This window comes from Prenolepis imparis, unplaced genomic scaffold, assembly GCF_030444845.1.
Source record: "Prenolepis imparis isolate NDT839.2.m4 unplaced genomic scaffold, iyPreImpa1.0 SCAF_5, whole genome shotgun sequence".
Lineage (NCBI taxonomy): Eukaryota > Metazoa > Arthropoda > Insecta > Hymenoptera > Formicidae > Prenolepis > Prenolepis imparis.
The window spans coordinates 14,098,420-14,119,539 of NW_028141163.1; the positions used below are offsets into that span (position 1 = coordinate 14,098,420).

The 21,120-nt window shown below is 32.8% G+C and overlaps 7 protein-coding genes across 12 annotated transcripts; 4 read left to right on the forward strand and 3 right to left on the reverse strand.

The window, feature by feature from the left end:
* Positions 1-8: 8 nt before the first annotated feature.
* On the reverse strand, positions 9-2,569 carry Mrpl27 (mitochondrial ribosomal protein L27). 2 transcript variants are annotated; one of them, XM_083038912.1, is made up of 5 exons: positions 1,246-1,368; positions 1,002-1,088; positions 838-919; positions 578-747; positions 9-493 (listed from the first exon to the last, which is right to left on the reverse strand). In XM_083038912.1, the coding sequence occupies exons 3-5, from the start codon at positions 917-919 to the stop codon at positions 290-292; spliced, it is 456 nt and encodes a 151-aa protein (XP_082895038.1). In that variant the 5' UTR covers positions 1,002-1,088; positions 1,246-1,368; the 3' UTR covers positions 9-289. The 2 variants fall into 2 exon arrangements, with proteins under 2 accessions (XP_082895038.1, XP_082895037.1); XM_083038911.1 differs by lacking the exon at positions 1,246-1,368 and adding an exon at positions 2,480-2,569 and having other exon boundaries at positions 150-493.
* Sec6 (Exocyst complex component Sec6) lies at positions 1,672-6,633 on the forward strand. The gene is made up of 3 exons (XM_083038901.1): positions 1,672-1,974; positions 3,622-3,696; positions 3,768-6,633. Exon 3 carries the CDS (start codon positions 4,051-4,053, stop codon positions 6,319-6,321), a length of 2,271 nt encoding a protein of 756 aa, XP_082895027.1. The 5' UTR covers positions 1,672-1,974; positions 3,622-3,696; positions 3,768-4,050; the 3' UTR covers positions 6,322-6,633.
* A 148-nt stretch (positions 6,634-6,781) lies between these two features.
* On the forward strand, positions 6,782-9,637 carry LOC145936594 (protein O-glucosyltransferase 2). 3 transcript variants are annotated; one of them, XM_083038906.1, is made up of 7 exons: positions 6,790-7,082; positions 7,151-7,369; positions 7,713-7,924; positions 8,021-8,477; positions 8,553-8,790; positions 9,125-9,424; positions 9,500-9,637. In XM_083038906.1, the coding sequence occupies exons 2-7, from the start codon at positions 7,203-7,205 to the stop codon at positions 9,611-9,613; spliced, it is 1,488 nt and encodes a 495-aa protein (XP_082895032.1). In that variant the 5' UTR covers positions 6,790-7,082; positions 7,151-7,202; the 3' UTR covers positions 9,614-9,637. The 3 variants fall into 3 exon arrangements, with proteins under 3 accessions (XP_082895031.1, XP_082895030.1, XP_082895032.1); XM_083038904.1 differs by having other exon boundaries at positions 6,783-7,082; positions 9,125-9,613; XM_083038905.1 differs by having other exon boundaries at positions 6,782-7,369; positions 9,125-9,613.
* Positions 9,365-14,353, reverse strand: LOC145936593 (uncharacterized). Its single transcript, XM_083038903.1, has 6 exons — positions 13,870-14,353; positions 13,601-13,677; positions 13,192-13,273; positions 12,856-13,063; positions 11,447-12,666; positions 9,365-11,213 (listed from the first exon to the last, which is right to left on the reverse strand). Exons 1-6 carry the CDS (start codon positions 13,927-13,929, stop codon positions 11,004-11,006), a joined length of 1,857 nt encoding a protein of 618 aa, XP_082895029.1. The 5' UTR covers positions 13,930-14,353; the 3' UTR covers positions 9,365-11,003.
* Positions 14,354-14,685: 332 nt separating this feature from the next.
* Ccs (copper chaperone for superoxide dismutase) lies at positions 14,686-17,054 on the forward strand. Of its 3 annotated transcripts, none has more exons than XM_083039463.1 (7): positions 14,686-14,984; positions 15,073-15,271; positions 15,487-15,676; positions 15,746-15,812; positions 15,899-16,080; positions 16,167-16,285; positions 16,915-17,054. In XM_083039463.1, the coding sequence occupies exons 1-7, from the start codon at positions 14,970-14,972 to the stop codon at positions 16,926-16,928; spliced, it is 786 nt and encodes a 261-aa protein (XP_082895589.1). In that variant the 5' UTR covers positions 14,686-14,969; the 3' UTR covers positions 16,929-17,054. The 3 variants fall into 3 exon arrangements, with proteins under 3 accessions (XP_082895589.1, XP_082895590.1, XP_082895588.1); XM_083039464.1 differs by lacking the exon at positions 16,915-17,054 and adding an exon at positions 16,622-16,762; XM_083039462.1 differs by lacking the exon at positions 16,915-17,054 and having other exon boundaries at positions 16,167-16,580.
* Positions 17,020-19,948, forward strand: Ast (single-strand DNA endonuclease protein asteroid). The gene is made up of 2 exons (XM_083039460.1): positions 17,020-17,157; positions 17,280-19,948. The coding sequence occupies exon 2, from the start codon at positions 17,356-17,358 to the stop codon at positions 19,666-19,668; it is 2,313 nt and encodes a 770-aa protein (XP_082895586.1). The 5' UTR covers positions 17,020-17,157; positions 17,280-17,355; the 3' UTR covers positions 19,669-19,948.
* Positions 19,900-20,681, reverse strand: LOC145936843 (uncharacterized). The gene is made up of 2 exons (XM_083039465.1): positions 20,219-20,681; positions 19,900-20,123 (listed from the first exon to the last, which is right to left on the reverse strand). The coding sequence occupies exons 1-2, from the start codon at positions 20,513-20,515 to the stop codon at positions 19,989-19,991; spliced, it is 432 nt and encodes a 143-aa protein (XP_082895591.1). The 5' UTR covers positions 20,516-20,681; the 3' UTR covers positions 19,900-19,988.
* Between the last annotated feature and the right edge of the window lie 439 nt (positions 20,682-21,120).

A 21,120-nucleotide genomic window follows, 5' to 3' on the forward strand; every position in this document is an offset into this window, starting at 1 on the left:
GAATTTTAAGTAAAGCATATTTATTTATATTTTTAATTTAATTGACTCTTTTTCAAAGACTTCGTAAAGATTTCATAGTAATTTTTATTTTATATATTTTGTAATTTTAATTTACATATCGGAGAAATTTTAATTTGCAATCTTTTAAAAACTTCTCCTTGTTATATACTAATGAAGCAAAAGATAAGCATAATTTCGAGCAATATTCGAATATTTAGTTAATAAATACTAAATATTGGGATTTTAAAACAAACAACCTTTACATATTTTCTATGTATATAACAGATATTTATATTCTCTCAATTAATTGAAATCGATTATGTTGTGGCTCGGGAATAACATTAAAATGTTTCTTATATATAACTTGGTGCTCACGGCCAGAATAACATCGTTTAATCCAGTTATGATTCCAATTGGGATTAATTTTCTCACAAGTCACCATTACTTTGCCTGCTTCTATGGCAAATAAAGTTCCATTTCTGCCAAAACCAACCTATTATATAATTAGAAATATTAATAAATGTGCAGAGAGTTTACAGTAATCAGAAGTAATCATACATATATAATTAATACTAACATTAAAACCTGGATGGAATCTGGTATGTAATTGTGTGGCTAATATTGTGCCTGCTTGTACACGATGTCCGTCCTGTACTCTCCATCCTCTGTGTTTCGGTCTAGGATGACCAGGTTTATTACTGGTACTAGTACTAGCTTTTTTCGAAGCGTACCTGACGCATATTTTTGCTAAATAAAAGAAATAACTCTTATTAAGTATTCGTCATTATATATATTCAATTACACTGATAAAGTAATCTACGCAGGTCTAATACAAACCTAAATTATTAATATCGCCTAATACTGTGGTCTGTCGGATGTTTTGCAACGCGAGAGAGGACAATTGTGACAGATGAGCCATCTGAAACAGATACCGCATTGTCTTTTAATTACGATTATACGTCTAAATGAAAAATACATATCTTTTTAAAAATGTATATTACATCAAAAGAAGGATTGCTCCGAATCGCAAGTTGAGAAATAATTGCAGGGAGGTTAAAAATCCGTTTGCAAACTGCGATGCAGCTAACCTGGACAAATATCAGGAGCAAAACATTTATAACAACAACAATGTATTAATTCCTTCGATATTAATGTAATGCTCCTGATTATATTTGAATTACAAATGTGTCAAATGCTACAAATTATTCACACATATATGTATAGAACGCGATCATATTCACATGCCTTGTTGTCGCGTTTATAGAAACTGGCGACAAATGATGCGTTTCATTTGATCGATGCACTTTGACATCCATATTTGATTTGCATAGTCCATGCTCGAAATCTCGGACCACAGCGCCCTAACGGAATCGGAAGTTGACAAGTTTAGTAATTTGTCGCGCGCGTGCGCGATTATTTGTGGTTATTTATCGCGCAACGAAGATTTAATCGCGATCAAAACCTCGAACGAATGTCAAAGAAACAGAATCAATCCATTGTACAATATTAATTAAATATCGTGTGATCGCTACAGTTATAATTAATTATGTTTCACGATATGATATTACGATCAATAATCACTTGTCACACGTTTGAATTTTACGATTTGAGGTTATGATTTCATAAATATTGTTTGCAAATAATCGCGTGATATCGGGAATGGCGAGAAAATAATGACCAAGTCGTCGTATTATGTGTGTATAAATAATATATTACGTATAATAATATATGTGACAGTTTCCTCAAGTAAACTTTGTGCGACCAGTGTTCCAAGTTACAAGTTTATTGTGTCAAACGTGTATTAATAAAATTATCGAGATTAAATGTCATCTGTCAGTAAACAGTATTAAAGTGTAAAAAATTTTCGGAAGAGAAAACTATCATATTTTATGCAGATATGTACAATATATACATTGATAATGCAAACGTGTGCAACGACGATTCCATCAAGTGAATTTCGAGCATTATTAAAAGGTAATTTTATGGAATAATCTATTTAAAAAATCACAAATGATTTATTTCTTTATCACAATCTATTGTATATTATTTAGATCTGCGCATAATAGAATATAATAATATAAATAATCGGCATTTTGCACAACGTTAGTCATAAATGCGCGATACATACTTTACGATATTACGAGGTAAAAAATTAAGCGAGATAAAGTACGAATTATTTTTCGAATAAAACTACGATCCATTCGATATATATCGCAAATTAGTAGAAAAGATTTAATTTTTAACGACGGAGACGAGTCGAATTAATTAGCTAGAAATGCGATGAGAAAATATACAATCGAAACTCGTGCAGGCATTTGTATTAATTGCATTGTGTATTAATAACGCGAAATATTATTTTAATACACATATTATTTTAATACACAGAAACGACACGTAATATGTCACGTTTCGAGAAACAATGAGACGAAAACACGTTTTCGGCGTGTTTCTAAACAATTGTATCGCATTTTATTGAGACCATTGGGTGCGCCGAATATTCCTTGTGCGACGATTACATTCGCGCCGAATGTAAGGTAACTTATAATTCCTTTTCTTTATACTCCACACGCGACGAACGCTCTCAGAATAGTGACTCTTCCGCGACCTTGTCCCTTCTCCTTCTCCCGTGTCATGCAGGCGCTAGGCGGTCACATGACGCAGTCCCCCACTCCCCGTCGGCGCGCAGACGCTAGGCGGTCACGTGACGCAGTCCCCCACTCTGCGCCAGCGCTAGGCGGTCACGTGACGCAGTCCCCCACCGCGCCGGTGCGAGGTAATCACGTGACTCGTTCTCAGTCTCCTACCCCCTCCCTCGCCCCCAGTAACTTCTCCCACTCATCGCCGCATTCCGATCGTAGTGACGTAGGATGTAGTAACAGCTGCGCGAGCTGCGCAGCGCGCCGCATTATTCTGCATTATTCCTTCGAGATTTGTCGACGCGGGAAGATGTATTCAACCATCGCTGTGTTTCTTACTGAAATAATTCGCTAATAAATAAATTAAATAATAATCAACAAAGTTGAGTTAAATTTAAACGATGATTTATAATTGTTATTCTATATCGTTTTCCATCTTAATGTTAGTGATAAATCCTCCTAATAATTTCCATCTTAAATGAATAAACGTGCGAGTTATTAGATAAATAATGCCTAAATAAATAAAAACGAAGCAACAAATATAAGGATCGAAGTGACAGGAGATGAAAAATTCTAAACTTTATTGTGATATATTTATTCGCGATAATTATTTCTTCCACAACGACGCTTGGGAATAATTAAAATATATGTGCATACATGTGTATCCTGCATCGCAGTTTGAACTTTGTTGATTTAAATATTATTTATTTATCAATGAGTTCGTTCTTTATGACATGTGTCACGTGTTTACAAACGCGTGATTTTGTTATTCTCTTCGTGAAGCTCAACAAGTGTATGATATTATTTCTCGAAATGATATATTATTCTATATTTAAAAAATACGTACATATATTTCGCGGGGTTTGCGCGTTATTTTGGTTTCACAATAACGAGTTTCGATTGTAAAATATATATTTTCGAAAGCAGCTCTCATCTCTCAATCAATTAACTCTCTCTAAAATTTGTCTCCATTTGTGCATCGCAGGAAACGAGACGCCATATATCATATGTAGACAAGAAAGGAACATTCGCGTTTCATTCGAAAGGCGCAGCGAATCAGGTTTGTTCTCTTTTCATTTGACATCTTACATTCCTTTTAATTATTTTCTTATCTAGATGAAATGTTTTCAGAGGGGACAAGTTCTCTCAGCTGTCTGTATCCGGCCAAGTGAACGAGTAGTTGATAAAGCTCGTCCGGTGACCGATGCCGAAATATAAATCGCAAGAAGGACATACAGCTGTTGGTTGAAGAAACATCCAGTTTCACGAAATTCAAAAGATTTTTCAATTAAATAAAATATTCAATAGAAGAGATATCTAAAGAAGAGGAAAACAAAACTCTGGGACGAAATTCTATTAAAGATAAGAAGAAAAATAAAGTTCTGACAATTCAATTTGTCGGTTCAGAGCATAAATGTCAACAAAAATGACGACGAGTATGGAAGATCTACAAAAATTGGAAGAAGAGGCGATAGCTAGGGGTACAAAGTATGTAACGAATCTTCTGCAGCGACCAGGTCAACTGGAGAAGATCGACATGTATAAGCGTAGAATCAGCAGGAAAAAGGCATCCGTTGAAACTATGCTGAAGACCGCGATGCAAAGTCAATTGGACGGAGTCAGGGTCGGTTTTGAGCAGCTGCAAAGTTCTCTGGAAAGTATCACCGTTGTCAAGGAGGAACTGGATCACGTTAATCAACTGTTCAGTTCTGTTTTAAAGCTCAGTTCCAGGCTGCAAGCGGTACAGGAAGAGAACATGCGTCATTCTCAATATGTCATCGCAAAGGAGAACCTGAAGCATATATTCACTGTCCCCGAGAGTGTCGAGAAAACGAAACAGTGGATAAACGATGGTAAATTGCTGCATGCGCATCAGAGCCTGATGGATCTTGAAACTTCCAGAGACGAGTTATTATACGAGCTTCATAAATTGCCGAATCAGTCGCCAGCAGATACAATTATGCTGAAAGCTTATTTCGAAGATGTGGAAATGCTTTCTCAACTTATGGAAAAACAGATCAGGCTGGTATTGAGTCGTACTTTAAATACAGTCAGAAAGGAACCTACCATCATAGTAACACCTTTGAGAATTATAGAAAGAGAAGAAAAAGCGGATCAGTTTGCTATTCAAAGACACAAGCAAAGTGGTTTTATGGCACCGGGTAGACCCAAGAAATGGAAGGATATGGCAATGAAGGTGTTAGAGAAATCAGTGGCCAATAGAATTGAAGGAACGCAGGTGGACGAGAGACCGGATAACAAAATGTGGTTAGTAAGATATTTAGAACTTACGAGACTCTTGATCCTCGAGGACTTGAGAGTGGTAAAGACTCTATGTGGGCCTTGTTTCCCACCTTGGTACGACATAGTAAAGACTTTTGTTAAAATGTATCATACCAGTCTATCTCAGCATTTAAAGGATATAATTGCCGGTGGATTGGAAGGTAACGAATATGTTTCTCTGTTAGCATGGATTATGAATACTTATACAGGGCCAGAATTAATGCAGCATCCCGAGTTAAATATCGACACATCCGATATTGGTCCGCTACTTAGTCCCGAGATGATAAACGATCTACAGGAGAAGTATTTGCGAAACATGTGTCAAAATTATGAAGATTGGATGAGAAAAACGTTGGAAACGGAGAAACTCGATTGGAGGAGCGGTGTTTTACCTGACAGCAGTACTCAAGAATTATATTATCACACCGCAGCACCAGTTATTATATTTCAAATGATCGATCAGAATCTTCAAGTAGCAAAGACTATCAGTTCTGATTTAACGGCACAAGCACTGGTTCTCTGCATAGAACAAGTAACTAAATATGGATACATGTATAGACAAGCGATACTGGAATTTAAAACGAAACACTTTGAGGACAGGAGTCAGGTTCCTTACTTCACGCATCACATGATTACAATTGTTAATAACTGTATGCAGTTCAACGAGTTGGCGCAGCAGATGAAGCAACTTTACTGGGTGCCCAATACCACCGGAGACGCCACTGTAAAATTCGAAAACCTTTTAGCGAATTATCAGCAATTGAGGAACGAGGCCGCGGCTATATTGTTGCAAGAATCTTTTCTGGATTTGGAGCTGCATTTTCAAGATTTGATTACGCCCAAGTGGTTGTCGTCGCCTATCCCAGTGGAGACCATCTGCGTCACCTTGGAAGATTATTTTCAAGATTACAACCATCTGAGTCCGAAGAACTTCGAGTATGTTATTACCGAAGCGCAGAATCTGATCGCGAAGCGATACATATCAGCGATGCTGCAGAGGAAGATATCGTTGAAGACGTACGACGAATGCTTGACCTGCACGTCGAAGATAATGACGGAGGCGGATAAATTGAAGAACTTCTTCGACAGAATCGCGCCGAAAATTGGTAACTTCAATTCGCCGTTCGAGATAATAAAACGCCTCGCCGAGGTGCTAAGATGCGAGGACGCGGAGATTCTCTCGCTCGATCTGCACTCCTTGATCGAAAAGTATCCCGACATGACCGAGGACCATCTGATCAGACTGCTCGGTCTTCGGGGTGACATATCGCGAGCTGAAGCCCGAGGAAAGGTCTCTTATATCATGGAAGCTCAACGAAATCGAAAACCCGTGCAATCCATGTCCAGTGGTATATTCAAGCAGATAGTAATACAGGACAGCTTTCTTGGTTGGAAGCCTTGAGATTGGAAAAAGAACTTTTATGTTAAAAAATGAAACAGATTTTCTATATAAAATTAGTATATACATATGTATATATCGCTCTTTCAAATTAGATATATTTTTTAATGTAGAACATTAATAGAGACGAAAAAGGATGTAATAATATATTTGTAATGCTGTACAAATTTGCTAGTGTTTATGATAATGAATCATTTCATGAATTAACTATTTATAAAAATGTTAATTTGTTTATATTTATATTCAATATATGTGCAAAAGTTGTAGGGAATGTTTATAAAAATAAAAAATGTATATATATATATAATATTTTAAGAGTATGTAAAAAACTATTAAAATTATCATATTATTAATACGTCGGTTATTCTAATAAAAATAAATCTTTTATATATTCTGTAACTTTTATTTTATACTATATCGATTTTCAAATTGATTTCTTTTCTTGTAGGTAATATTAAAAGATTGTAGTATATCTAAATCTGCTAAAAATTTATAATTTCATGAACTCGTTTATTCATTTGCAATTATCTTCTCAGTTTATTTTGTTTATCAGCTTTGTATAAAAAATGTACAATGGAATGATAAATGTACATGTGTGTGTGTGTGTCGCATATTTTTTTGACCTGTCAAAAGTAAATCGCGCGTGAACAGCCGGTTACTGAAAAATTAATGCATGTACTATAAAAGTACAAGTAAATATAAGCTCGAAAAGTAAATGTGATTTGTGTAATAATTATGACATGAGAAGGCTTACATCTTCATAGGTAATTTAAATTTTACACGATAATTATAAGGCGAATGTATTATCATAACCTTATATTTAATTTTTCAGTAACAGAAGCATTATATTAATTCAGGGCAGTTGTGTATATTATCCAACAATTATGCGCCTAATAACATTATTATTGTTACTTATTTGCGCGAGAGCGAAAAATCACTTTGACATAGATCCATTGAAAACAATTGTCTGGGGCCCAGGTCTGAAACCAGCTGAAGTTATTATGCGTGCAAGATATTTCTTTCTACAGCTTATAGATTCAGATGGAAGAAAGTTAATGTTCAATTATATATATAATGTTATATATGTATATATATTTATTATGTTCAGTAATGAAATAACATAAAAAAAATGTTGAACCTTTGTGAAGTCATTAACGATGATACTAATGATATTCAAGTAGCCAAATTTATTATATACATTTTTGTTATAACAATTATATGCAGAATATTCTAAATTTTATTATATAATATAATTTTGAAAGATGAGAGTAAAATTTCTGTCAAAAATACTTTAATTCTTGTGTAGCTAAATTATAAATATATATATATAATTAATATTTCTATAACTTGTTTGATCTATATGTAAAATTATATTATGTTATTACATATTTTAGTCTGACAGAATCTCCTGGTGAAAATATAGTTACTGGACAAGTAAATGGACATTCCTTTGATAATACACCATGCCGCATATGGACTCAAATTTTTGACTGTAAAGATGGAAGTTTTATTGTACGCTATAAAGTTTTCAATACTTGTTCTGACATTAATATTAAAGTAAAAATTAAAGGGAAAGAATTATCATTGCCTCGTTCAAAAATCAAAGGTATGTATGTATATATGTATTTGTATTTTTTTTTCTTTATAAAATCTTCCTAAGTTCTCTTTTTGTGGACCCTTACAAAACAAATCTTTTTTTTAGGTCCTGTTTATGAGGAGGAATGTTACTGTCCAAATCCATCAATTATTAATTGGCTACATCATTATCAATGCCGACAAAATTACACTCAAATACATCATGATCTTTCTCCATTTTTAAATATTGATTTTGGCAAAATACGTCAAAGCATTATTAAGAGATATGATAAACCAACCAGTGTCAGCATTTGTCATTATGTATTAAAATCTAACAAAGTTTATAGGCAATGTTATGGTCAATACGTTGGTTTTAAAATATTTATGGATACTATATTGTTATCCCTCGCACGTAAATTAGTACTGCCAGACATTGAATTCTTTGTGAATCTTGGAGATTGGCCGCTCGTCCCGAATACAGGCTCGCTTTATCCTATTTTTTCATGGTGCGGATCTGACGATAGTAAAGATATTGTTATGCCTACATATGATATCACAGAATCATCCCTGGAAGCGATGGGAAGGTATAACATATCGATAATGTTAATGATCTAAATTATCATTTTATTTGCAATATTATATTCCTGAAAAAAAAACAGGGTAATGTTAGATACGCTCTCCGTACAAGGTAACACTGGACTATCATGGGAGAACAAAACTGAACAATTATTTTGGCGTGGACGTGATTCCAGAAGAGAACGGCTAGATTTAATAGATATTTCAAGAGAGCACCCGGAACTCTTCAATGTCTCTATTACTAATTTCTTCTTCTTTAGAGATGAAATGGATAAATATGGACCTGCGCAAAACCATGTATCATTTTTTAATTTTTTTAAGGTAAATATAGAAAAAAGTTAAATCTCTTTTTTCAAAGTTATACTCTTAGAAGTGATTATACATTATCGCAGTATCCAATATAAACATATAAAATCTGTCTACAAAATTTGGAGCAGTTCTGCTATATTAGAGAAGTAGTAGTTCTTTTCTATTTCTTCTAAAATGTATAACTTTGAAATTGTATGCACATACACAAAAACTTTAGAAATGTAGATAGTAAATATAACATTAAAGTTTATACATGTTATTGAAAAGAAGAAGTTAAATTATGTTCAAAATTTTGTTACATTTATGTCGGTAATCTTATATTAACTCTGTATATTTTTTTTTACAGTACAAGTATCTATTGAATATTGATGGCACAGTAGCAGCATATCGATTCCCATATTTACTTGCTGGAGATTCTTTAGTGTTTAAGCAAGAATCCAATTATTATGAATTTTTTTATAAAGATCTTATACCTGGATTACATTATGTACCTGTGAAACGCGATCTCTCGGATCTTGTCGATAAAATTATGTGGGCAAAGGAACACGACAAGGATGGACTAAAGATTGTTAAATCTGCCAGACAATTTGCAAGGGACAATTTATTACCACGTGATATATTATGTTACTATACAGTTTTATTTCATGTATGTGAGAAAGTCTTATTTTCGATATTTCTCTCGGGTATATATTTGCCAAATAATATAATTCTTATGTTTCAGGAATGGAGTAAACGCTTAAAGAGTAAAGTTGAAATATTAAATAATATGGAAGAAGTACCACAACCTAGTCATTCTTGTCAGTGTCATTTTAACAATTTTAAAGATGAGTTGTAGAATTTAATATCTTTTTTTTCGCTTAACATTTTCCTATTATTAATTTATACAATGAAAATCCACTTTGTGGATTAGTGGATAATACAAATATTATGTATGCACATCTGTTTATCAAGATTTTATAGCTATCATTAATTGTGTGCATGTGTATGTCAAAAATAAAAAGAACTATGAGCATTAAATTTGAAAAACAATTTTCTATTTAATGAATTTTTTTTTACAACACACGTTTTCTTGTACACACATACATACACAACCTGTTAATTATTTTTATATCGTTTAATACTTTTATTTAATCTAAAATTATGTCGCGAGAATTTGAACAAGATACACATTATTTGTACAATTATCAACATCTTCCTCGAAAAATATTTATGGGATAAATATGAGTATGGCAAAAATTTGTAATATCGAAAAATTTATATTTACATTAATATTATATATTAATTATGAAATTAAATTTCATTACATCAATTATACAATGGCAATACACACAAACAAAAATTGGAACAAATACTTATCTTCTTATAAGGTATATTTGTACCGTTGCATTATATAGTTCTCTTTCACTTTCAATTTATATTTATGTTCTAGTTATATATATGAATAAAAAATTACGTATATATTTGTAATAAAAATAAAATTTGAGATTTATCATCTTTACTGAATTTAAAATGGTAAAAAAAATACATATATATAAAAAGTTACCAGCCTAATAATGAATCTATGGATATCTATATTATTGTTTGTGTGTGTATACATAGATGATATTAAAACAAATTAAACAAAAATTAAGAAACATGTTTAATATCATAATTTAATGTTATGTCTTTTATAGATTAAAAATTTCATCAAGAATCAAAAGTCATGTGGAATATTTAGTCTAAGTCCAGCACAAAGATTTAACAATGATATAAAATAATTTGCTTTTTTGTAGAATTTAAATTATATATATTTGTATATAAATATAAAACAAAATTATATATAAATTACTAACAATTACATCACACATTAAAATATGAACGTAAATACTGAAAATTGTCGACAGTTGTAATTTCAAGTTTAACTATATATTTATTATAGCAACTCTCGAATTTTAATTTATACATAATTTTGTTCTAAGTATTTTCTTATTATGTTAGATGCAATATATTACTAAAGACTGTGAATCATAAAGTTCTTCATACAATTCTTCCTAATCTCATCACTGGTGGAATCCTTTGTATTCATGTTAATATGGATATCCACAATATATCTATATTAATTGTGAATTTACATTAATAAAGTACATTATAACATACACAATAAAGTGTAAATAAAAATGCAAATGAAAATATTCTCAATATACACATTAATCTAAAATCTATATGAATTTAGGAATTAATGCATTTTATTGTGTGGGTGGTTGATAACCGTAACCTCCATACTGATTAGGTGGCGGTGGCCCTTGCGGTCCTGGTGGAGGAGGCATGTGTCCACCAGGTGGTCTTGGAGGATACTGTGGATATCCTTGACCTGCTGGCGGTGGAGGGTAACTTTGAGGAGGATATTGCGGATGTCCATAATGTTGTCCCCCTTGCGGTGGATGTGGGCTATAAATCTAAAATTTTCAATATAATAAATAATTAATATAGGTAGATGCGTTATCTCTATATCATAGCTATATCTGTATCTTACAACTTTCACATATAAATAAATACAATATTTTAAATATAACTTATAATAAAACTAAATATATAAATATATTTTATTTCATAAAGATATTAATTATAATTATACATTATATAATGAAGCAGTGTTGTGAAACAAATAATAAAATAACATGAACAATACCTGTGGTTGCCCTCCTGGTGTTGGTGGAACATATGTCTGCGTAGTAGTAGGCCCATAAGCGGCTTGCTGTTGAGGGCCTGGTGGTGGAGCGGGACCTTGCGGTGGGCCGGACGGTGATTGAAATCCACTCGGGGCTGGACTCTGAGACGGTTGCTGTTGCGTCTGCGGAGCTGTTTGCGATTGTTGCTGAGATTGTTGCGGTGGCTGATGCGGCGATTGATGAGAGGGTGGTTGATGGGAGGATTGATGCGATGGCTGATGCGATGGCTGATGCGGTGGTTGATGCGGGGTGTGCGGTGGCTGATGGGGTGACTGATGCGGTGGTGGCGGGTGCGGGGGGTGCGATGTCGGATGAGGTGTTTGATGAACAGCGTATCCAGAGGGGGCCGGCGGAACCGGGGGTGCATAGTTTCCACCCTGTGATGTCGGTGGCGGACCACTACTTGGTGGATACGTCTGCGTCGAGGCAGACGGCGTGCTTGTCGGCTGACTGCTCTGAACGTAAGTATTACCGCCGCTCGCGGAGGAAGTACTAAATGGCGGTGATGTAGAAACGGGACCGTACTGCGTTGCGCCAGGACCTGGATTCGGTTGGCTAACGTAGTTGGGCTGCGGACCCGTGTTTTGCTGAGATCCAGGTTGCGGGGGTTGAGTCGTGCTGGTTGTCGGAGGTGGTGGGTAATTTTGTGGCGGGACATTGTTCGCGTATGCCTGTGAGGATGGAGGGGGATAATTTCCGGGTTGTCCAGCGGCGTATGCGTTTTGAGGTGGCGCTTGGGACGGAGGCTGCTGATAATTTGGTTGTGGACTAGGACTGCCATATTGTCCTGGTTGTTGTTGTTGTTGACTACCTGATGAGAAATTTTGCTGTGAAGCGTTAGATGGAGGATAGCCTTGCTGATTTGGCGGTGGTGGTCCGTATCCGGAAGGTGGTTGAGTCGACGGCGGTGGATAACCGCCTGGTTGTGGACCATAACTGTTCACTGTAGTCGGAGGACCGTAATTTGGCTGCGTCGCTGCACTATATCCTTGTTGCTGAGAAGCATTTGGTGGTACGTACTGGTTTGGTTGACCAGGAGTGTATGCAGCTCCTTGCGGTCCTTGGTAATTAGAGCCAGGATTCTGACCGGCATATTGAGCAGGATAACCTTGCTGAGAAGGCTGTTGAGGATAACCTTGTGGACCTCTATATTGTTGTGGACCTGGTGCAGTTGGAGGTCCTATAAATATTAACAAATTAAATTATCAGATAATGAAATATTATTTAATCTCGAACGTTTGACGCGCTCGAGATTATATTATAATTATATTTCAAATTTGATTGATATATATCACGAATCTGAAATCAATTCAAATTAGGAATATAAAGAAAATTTTCGTCAATAAATTTAAATTGAGATGTAACATACTATTTATAGTAGGTACTTGACCAGGCATTACAGGCCCACGATAACCTTGTGCCATTGGTTGCCCTTGATTAAAACTCGACAATGGCATAGTTGGCTGTGTATTTGGAGTCATTTCTCCTCCAGGACCAGCTGAGGCACCTGGACCGCTTGGAAGCCCTTGCGGATTCATCATACCATGTTGAGGACCATTGGCAATACCTTGAGGCAGCTTGAAACAAAAAGACAGCTAATTAAATCCTGTAATTGTTTTTGTTCACAAATTTAACTTTGTGATTTTATTGGATTAAATGTTTGTTTTATTATTATATATTTTTTGTTCTGAGATTTGTTGCTTACAGGTAACAAGGTTTGAAGATTCTGATTCACATCTGCGATAGATGCTAAATATACCAAGTTGCGGTGTAACATTTGTTGGTATCTGAAAACCAAGTTTAATAAATCCCAAGCTTAAAAAAAAGATTGCTAATATTAAAAAGATACATTCCTTTTAAGTATTATAAAAAAATAAAATAAAATCTTAGTATATATAATAATCATTATCTTGATAAGAATTCAAATTAAATTAATTCCTATAGAAAATTCGTGCAGCAGTTGTAGGATGCAGTGGAAGACTGCGCAAACTTTCTTTATTAGTAGTTAATACAATGTTTCATATTGTTTCACTGTTAATTTATTTTCTAAGAGAAATTAAAAAAGAACATACGATATATTTGAAAGATATTGTACACTATTGTTAATTACTTACTGTACACATTCCTGTGCTTTGCCCTTATTTTGATATTCTTGAATCATTTGTATAAGTTGGCTGTTTTCGTCGAGCATCTAGAGAAATGTATAAATGTGTATTACACACACACACATATATATATATATATGTGTACACACACAATTACAATTCTCAGAACAGTAAAAGCAAACCTCGTGTTTAATTCTTTTCAATTATAAGTGATATATTTATTAGTTTATTTACAATAACCGTGTATTTTTTTTCAAAGCTATAGTCAGTATTTTTACCTTCTGTATTTGAGCAGGATTTGGAGGTGGCCTGCCGCGTTGCGCAAAGGTCACGGACATTTTCGCAGCAATTCACGATTCGTCTTTTCACTGAGAGAGATCGACACAATTCAAGAGGTTGCTCCCTTTCAGGCTTCCCTTTCACGAAGAGTCATCTAAGGACGTTTCACGTGCACGTCCATTTTCGTCGTATTTTCGGAGCATGCTCTGGCGATGAGGACTCGATCCGAAAGCGCGGAGATTATTTGCGCGGGATTTTATCGAAGATCTCGCAGAAATCACCCCGAGACTCTCGGCTGACCCGCGCGTTATCTAACCACAAACCGCTCGTCCGTGCAGCGTATCCTCGTTGCAATATAGCTTGCGCGTACGATCGGCAATTATCGGCACAATTACTCTGCGAATTGTGTGTATCCAATTTCGAGAAACGAGAGGGAGAGAGACGAGAGATCGGATCATTTCCGAAATAGAAGGCTTGGGAAAGCAACGCCACTGACGGCGAATACCGAAGCTCGCGGCTTTTTCTTCTCCTATCAGAGATATAAACAATTATATATATATTTATTATATATATAGTAAATTTTATAATATATATATATATTTGCAAAAAATATTTACTATAATTATTATAAAGACGAGATTGCGCGCGCATTGAACTGCGTTCGAAAATCTACTCGTCGAGTGATTTTTGATTGACCAATCAGAATAAAGAAATCTTAGGGAGCATTTTCAGAGTAATCGTCCAATAAGAAAACGTTGCATAATTACGATCGATTTCAGAACAGATTCTAATTTTAAATTATTTGCGCATTTACTATTTTTTTTTTTTATGACTACGTGATGTGGATGTGACACGAATGCAATTTGATGCAATTTGATGCAATTTATACATTTGCGAATTTTACAAGAGAAGTAGCCTCTGCTTCTCTCCTTCACGAAGAAATGATGATGCATACAAAGACAGGAAAGATAACATAAACAACGTTTGAAATTAATAAATGTCATTGTTAAAAAAAAAAAAAAATTTTGACAACCGGTATATATAAATTTGTGCTTTGTCACGTTGATTACATTTATTACGTCGATATAACTACGTACAAATGGCTTCGGCAAAAGTAAGCAATTATTTTGCATCATTGGCAAACTGAAGTATGATTTTGTAAAATTTGTGACTTGTATACATAATGGATTAATATTTCGCAGATCGAGTTTGCAGTACCTATGACATGTGAGAAATGTGTCAATGCAATTTCCAAGAGTATAGCAGACCTGAAAGGTATTCGAAACATTGATATATCATTGGAACGTGGTACTGTTATTGTTGAAACGGATCTACCTTACTCTATCATACAAGAAAGGATTGAACAAACTGGAAAGCAGGCAGTGTTGAAAGGATATGGAGGTTTAAATATTTTTTTTATTATGATATATTTTAATTATATATTGTAAAAGTATTTCTCCTTTTTGACCTTTTGTGAATATGCAAAGAATAGTCTAAATGCTGAGGAAAACTTGATGAATCTAATCTTTTCATATATATATTTTATATATGTGTAAAAATCACTTTTAATTTATAACTGATTATTATTAAAATTTGATTGTATTTAACTTTTACAGATGGATTAAGTGCTGTGTCAATGCTAGGTGGAAACTCGGGATACAGTGTTGGTAATCTGATCAAAGGTGTAATAAGATTCGCACAAACTCCAGAGGGATGTATCATAGATGGTACAGTTGATGGATTAACTCCAGGAGAGCATGGTATGCATATACATGAATGTGGTGATATATCTAATGGCTGTGATAGGTAGGTAAGTCAATTTACAAATACAAATTTCCAGATAGATACTCTGAGCAAATTTTATTTTTATTGTAGCATAGGTGAGCACTTCAATCCAAGTAATTCTCCACACGGTGCTCCTGAAAATGATCTATCCGAGAGAGTAAATATAAAAAAAATTATTTAGATTCTATATAGATATATATCTCACAAGATTTAATGATTTAATGATATTGTCTCTAATTACAGCATATTGGTGATCTTGGTAATATCTCAGCAGACACTACAGGCAGAGCTACTTTTCGGAAGATAGATAGGTTCCTTGAAATACCTGGCATCATTGGCAGATCGCTCGTTATTACCAATGACCCGGATGATTTTGGAAGAGGTGATAGTCCAGAATCTAAAATAAATGGAAACAGTGGAATTAGGTATATAGAATAAATTATTATATTATTGTGTCAAAGCTTTGATTACTTACTTTTATTATTTTACATTAAATTTTTTTCTTTTATAGGCTGGCATGTGGTATTATAGCCAGATCTTCTGGATTATTTCAAAATACGAAAAAGATTTGTGCCTGTGATGGTCTTACAATATGGGATGAAAGAGATCGGGCACTTGCAAATAACCATGGTACCAAAAGTTATACAGAATTGAATGAGAAAATATGCACAATGATTTGAATATTCTAGAAAAAGAGAGATATTGTTCCTGAAAATTTAGTCATACGTCAAAATTTATTACATACTGTTGATTACTGTTGATTAGTTTTAAAAATCTATTACCTACATCGAAATTTTTTTGATAACATTTAATAACCAACTTTTTGCGTAGCTTTCATACATTTTTTAAAATTGTTTTATTGAAACTGTATAAAAAACTTTCTAACAACTAATAACTTATAATAAACATTTTTTCGAAAATTTAATTACATAAAATAATTTTTATATAATTTTTCATTTTTTTCAGCAAATTTGTAATTAATATAAAGATATAATACAATTGGTCTAACAAAGAATATATTCTACATTCCGAATTTCTTTGAGAGAGAGAGAGAGAGAGAGAGAGAGAGAAGAAATAAAAATTATAAATATATTTTTAACTTTTTGATATACTGTTATATATTTATTTGACTCTCTTTCATTCCTATCAAATTGTAATCATATACATCAGCTTTCCTATCAAATTATAATTATATATATTAGCTTTTTACAATACATGTTAGATGTTTTATCCAATATAGGTTTTTTTTTTTTTTCCAGAGGTAGCGTTTTGATGTTTTGTCATTTGTCAGCAGTCAGCAGCCATGTTGATAATCCATTATGGTGTCATAAATGAGTATTTACGCACATTAGTGTTTATTCGACATATTGCATGTTATTATATACAAAAATAATATAAGTGATAAAGAGAAGTGATTGTAAAAAGTATTATTACGTATCAAATATAGTAATTGCTAAGAGACAATAAGTTTGACGAAGAAAACAGAAAAAATATCTCTTTAGGTTAGATTTAGTCACAAATAAATATCGTATAGTCTTATACATATGTAAAATTAAGGAAAAACAATTTAAAGAAATAAAAGAATTATTATAAACACGAATAATAACAATATTGTTTTTTACAGACACAATTCGTGATCAATACATCGTTTGCTAATATAATTCCCATAAATGAAGCCTTGAATAATAAATTTAAAAAAAATGGGAATTCCTGGATTAACAACGTTCATATCCAATCACTCTGAGCATTATCTTGAAAATTATGCTTTACACGATACATATTTAGTGATTGATGGCAATAGTTTAGGATGTCAATTGTATAATTGGTATGCAAGATGTAACTGCGCCTTTGGTGGTGATTATGACAAGTATGCGCAATGTATAGCAGATTTTTTTAATGAACTCTTTATGTGTAATGTCACTCCATTGGTCTTAATCGACGGCGGATGCGAAGACAAGAAATTGAAGACAATCATATCCCGAACTAATGAGAAGATTGGAATAGCATCGCATTACACACCATCCTCTCAACAAAGAAGCAAATTCTTTCCTCTACTTATAAAAGAAGTTTTCAAAGATGTCATGAAAGAGAGAGGCGTCAGATATACACAATGTATTTTTGAAGCGGATAATACCATAGCTGCAATAGCACGTATTCTCAACTGTCCTGTGTTAAGTTACGACTCTGATTTCTATATTTATGGATCATTGTATATACCATTCAATACATGGGGAAATAATGTAGTTCCTAATCCGGCGGGTCAGGGCTACATGAAACTTTGCAAGATTTATTGTGTTGAAAAGCTTTTCCGAGTTTACAATGGATTGAATCAATCTTTATTGCCTCTGGCAGCGATATTATTGGGAAATGACTATGTGAAACAGCATACCTTTAGAAATTTTTTTCGTCATTTGAAATTACCACGAATAGGAAGAAAAAAATACAATGAGCAACAACGACGCATAGATGCTACATTTAATTGGTTACGAAGACACAGCTTAAATCAAGCTATAATAGGAATATTAAGTAGATTACAAAAACGGCAACGTAAACACATATTAAATATAATAGAAACGATAATAAATGGTTATATCAATGCTTCACTGAGTGTGTTACATATACTAGATGTTCCTACAGAGAATTTTTCAAGAACAAATATACAGGATGCATCTAGAACATATAAATTTGAAGGTGATATATACAATCTGACATACATTGAAGAAAAACCGAATGAAGGAAATCTAAGTGATGACGACAACGATACAGACGAAAAAGAAATAACAACCATACTTGAAGAGAAAGAAGTGATTTCTAATGAATTGCTGGTCAACAATTTACCTCAATGGTTTATTAATGAATTCAAACTGGCCAAATATCCTTCTTATTTCATAGACATAATAATACGGAAATTATATGTTTGTCCCGCGCAAGTCGAAAACTATTTATATGTCTCATCTATCGTTGCAAGTTTAAAAATTATAAATGTTATCTATGGATTATTGATATCGGGAACTGAAGGAAAAAAGACCTACATGGAATATATGACCAGAGATGAGAATAAGAAAATAAAGCGTTATCAGTTAGAATACAATGACAATATATTAGGTTGTACATTACCATCTTTGTTTAATTTGAGGGAATTACCGATTCTTATTAGGAAAGGAATTTTAAATACCACTTTGGGAATTACTGATGAAAATTGTATGGAGATTCCATCAAATTTGACGTTATATATCGCGACCATGAAATATTGGATAGATCAACAACAAGAATCGCGTAAATTTAATTGTCATATATACTCCTTATTATTCGCTATGTTATTTAACATAATCGATCGCAAAATAAGTCCGTATAGAAACCTAAATAGATTCTATCATAAATTTAATAAAACTATGGAAAATATTAAATATGAGAGAAGAAGGAGAAATTATCAGCCACAATATTCAATTGATACTACACTAGTAAATGCGTTTTGTGAAGTTAATGCAGATGACTGCTTGATTGCAGCTCCATTTTTTATATCTAATTTTGAAACTGATCAAAAACTGTATTCACAACCAAAACGATTCGATGTTACAATTATTCATGGTTTCGCAGAATTTCAGAATTGTTTAAGGCACAGTATGAACTTAAATGCATTATTAGAATATCCATATGAACAAACCAAAGTTGCTTATTTGTTTAATGGTACATTGCTGTATAATCTATGTAGCAATTTTAAAAGACGTGACGATGTTGAAGTTTATATTAATTCAATTTTGCAAAATTCTCCGAGTTTATCGCGTCTATTTAATATACTCTTATTAAAAGTCAAGCCTTTGTTTTACACAGCATTAGAAAAGGAAGCCAGTAAATGTAAAAAGCAAAATACAAAAAGATATGAAAAAAAGAAATCTACTACACAGGAAGAAGATCATGAAACAGAATCTATAAAGCCATGTGAAAGTACCAGCGAAGAAACTTTTTATGATGTAAATAATTCTTTCTCTATTCTTGGCGCTACACAACATTAGACTTTCTTTTATATATAATCAAGCTGCATCTGCAATGTATAACCATTATAAATATCTATAATTATAAATATGTACTTTAATTATATCATTTTTTAAAATTCTAATTACTTTAATTATAATTATGTATCTATAATTTATGTAACAAATTTTATAAACATAAATTTACATATAATATAAAATAATCTTTATATAAGTTTCTGACAAAAAAAAACTTTTGTGTTAAAGAGAGAATACATAACATATATACATATGTATTGAAAAGATCTATTGTGATATAAAATCATTTAACATCTTCATTTAATTTTCACATTTTATTACAATTAGAAAAAATCTAAATCCTCACTGCTGCCGGTTTCATCAGTATTAGAAGAACTCATATGATCTCTTTGTTTTCCGCGCGACACTGCTCGTTTAACATCAGCCTTTTTCTTTCTAACATTACGCAATCGATTATTCTAAACATAAAAGCAACAAAAAAGATTTTTGTTCTACAATACAAAGATTGGTATAAAAAAAGAAAAATATTTGGAATGTGATGTGTGAGTATTACATTTTTATACATTTCCCAGAATGCGCTGATCGCTGTTTTAGTAGTGTTTGCTTCCTGTCGTAAATTCGGTATGAAATATTGGTCGTCTCCGTGTTTGGCGAGGAGTCCAACACAAACAGCATATTTCAATTTTTCCTGTAATTCTTGCTCGAGAGCTTTGAAATCTCTTTCAACTGGATAGTGTCTTTGTATATGAGCTTTTAAACTCTTTGATTTAACAAACAATTCACGTTTTTGTAATTCTTTTACAGCTGTACGTAGCATCTGTGGCGTTACAGAGATTTTCTCTTTCTCCATCTGAATAAAACTATAACTACATTTCTTAAGAATATGGGATTAACAAATTATTTAATTTCGAAAATTGTACACATGAATTCAAATAAAAATGGAAAAATTATTCATATGTATTATGTATCTATTTCTATCATGTGATTTAAAAAAATATATATTAACATTGAAAGATTATATTAGCATATTGCACAACTATATTAAAATTATTACTTTCAAAATTTTTGGAAGAAATCAACTTAGATTTGTTAATGATATTACTAAGGATATAGTTTTGTAATATTCGAATTTGAAAATTTGTCTATAATGTGTATCTGCTGAATCATCATCATTAGAAATGTTAGTATTAGTAAAACTATATCATTTTGACAATGACAATTTCCAAACTAATTAGACATAATCAATAATTTATTAAAGCACATGAATGTTATAGATATTTAAAAATCGTTATATAGTCATGAATATATTTATTTTGTTTTTATCAAAATCGAGATTCTCGAAAAAATAAAAGGCAATGCTTATCGTCACTTACTATTTGCAGCATTATAATTTTAAGCAATATTTAATTAGGTAATAAACCAAACCCAAACACGAGTAAATTTAAAGAAAAATAT

Excerpts from the sequence above, each read along its gene's own strand:
- LOC145936594 (XM_083038905.1), top strand. The coding sequence starts at position 7,203 with ATGCGCCTAATAACATTATTATTGTTACTTATTTGCGCGAGAGCGAAA. Across the intron at positions 8,478-8,552 it reads TCCCTGGAAGCGATGGGAAG|GGTAATGTTAGATACGCTCT; the intron begins GTATAACATATC and ends AAAAAAAAACAG. Across the intron at positions 8,791-9,124 it reads CATTTTTTAATTTTTTTAAG|TACAAGTATCTATTGAATAT; the intron begins GTAAATATAGAA and ends TTTTTTTTACAG.
- LOC145936843 (XM_083039465.1), bottom strand. The coding sequence starts at position 20,515 with ATGGAGAAAGAGAAAATCTCTGTAACGCCACAGATGCTACGTACAGCT. Across the intron at positions 20,124-20,218 it reads TCTGGGAAATGTATAAAAAT|AATAATCGATTGCGTAATGT; the intron begins GTAATACTCACA and ends TTTTATGTTTAG.
- Ccs (XM_083039462.1), top strand. Across the intron at positions 15,677-15,745 it reads ATATCTAATGGCTGTGATAG|CATAGGTGAGCACTTCAATC; the intron begins GTAGGTAAGTCA and ends TTTTTATTGTAG. Across the intron at positions 16,081-16,166 it reads AATGGAAACAGTGGAATTAG|GCTGGCATGTGGTATTATAG; the intron begins GTATATAGAATA and ends TTTCTTTTATAG.
- Sec6 (XM_083038901.1), top strand. The coding sequence starts at position 4,051 with ATGTCAACAAAAATGACGACGAGTATGGAAGATCTACAAAAATTGGAA.
- Ast (XM_083039460.1), top strand. The coding sequence starts at position 17,356 with ATGGGAATTCCTGGATTAACAACGTTCATATCCAATCACTCTGAGCAT.
- LOC145936593 (XM_083038903.1), bottom strand. The coding sequence starts at position 13,929 with ATGTCCGTGACCTTTGCGCAACGCGGCAGGCCACCTCCAAATCCTGCT. Across the intron at positions 13,064-13,191 it reads ATCTTCAAACCTTGTTACCT|CTGCCTCAAGGTATTGCCAA; the intron begins GTAAGCAACAAA and ends TTTTGTTTCAAG. Across the intron at positions 11,214-11,446 it reads CACCAGGAGGGCAACCACAG|ATTTATAGCCCACATCCACC; the intron begins GTATTGTTCATG and ends TGAAAATTTTAG.
- Mrpl27 (XM_083038911.1), bottom strand. Across the intron at positions 920-1,001 it reads GGAGCAATCCTTCTTTTGAT|ATGGCTCATCTGTCACAATT; the intron begins GTAATATACATT and ends TATCTGTTTCAG. Across the intron at positions 494-577 it reads GATTCCATCCAGGTTTTAAT|GTTGGTTTTGGCAGAAATGG; the intron begins GTTAGTATTAAT and ends ATTATATAATAG.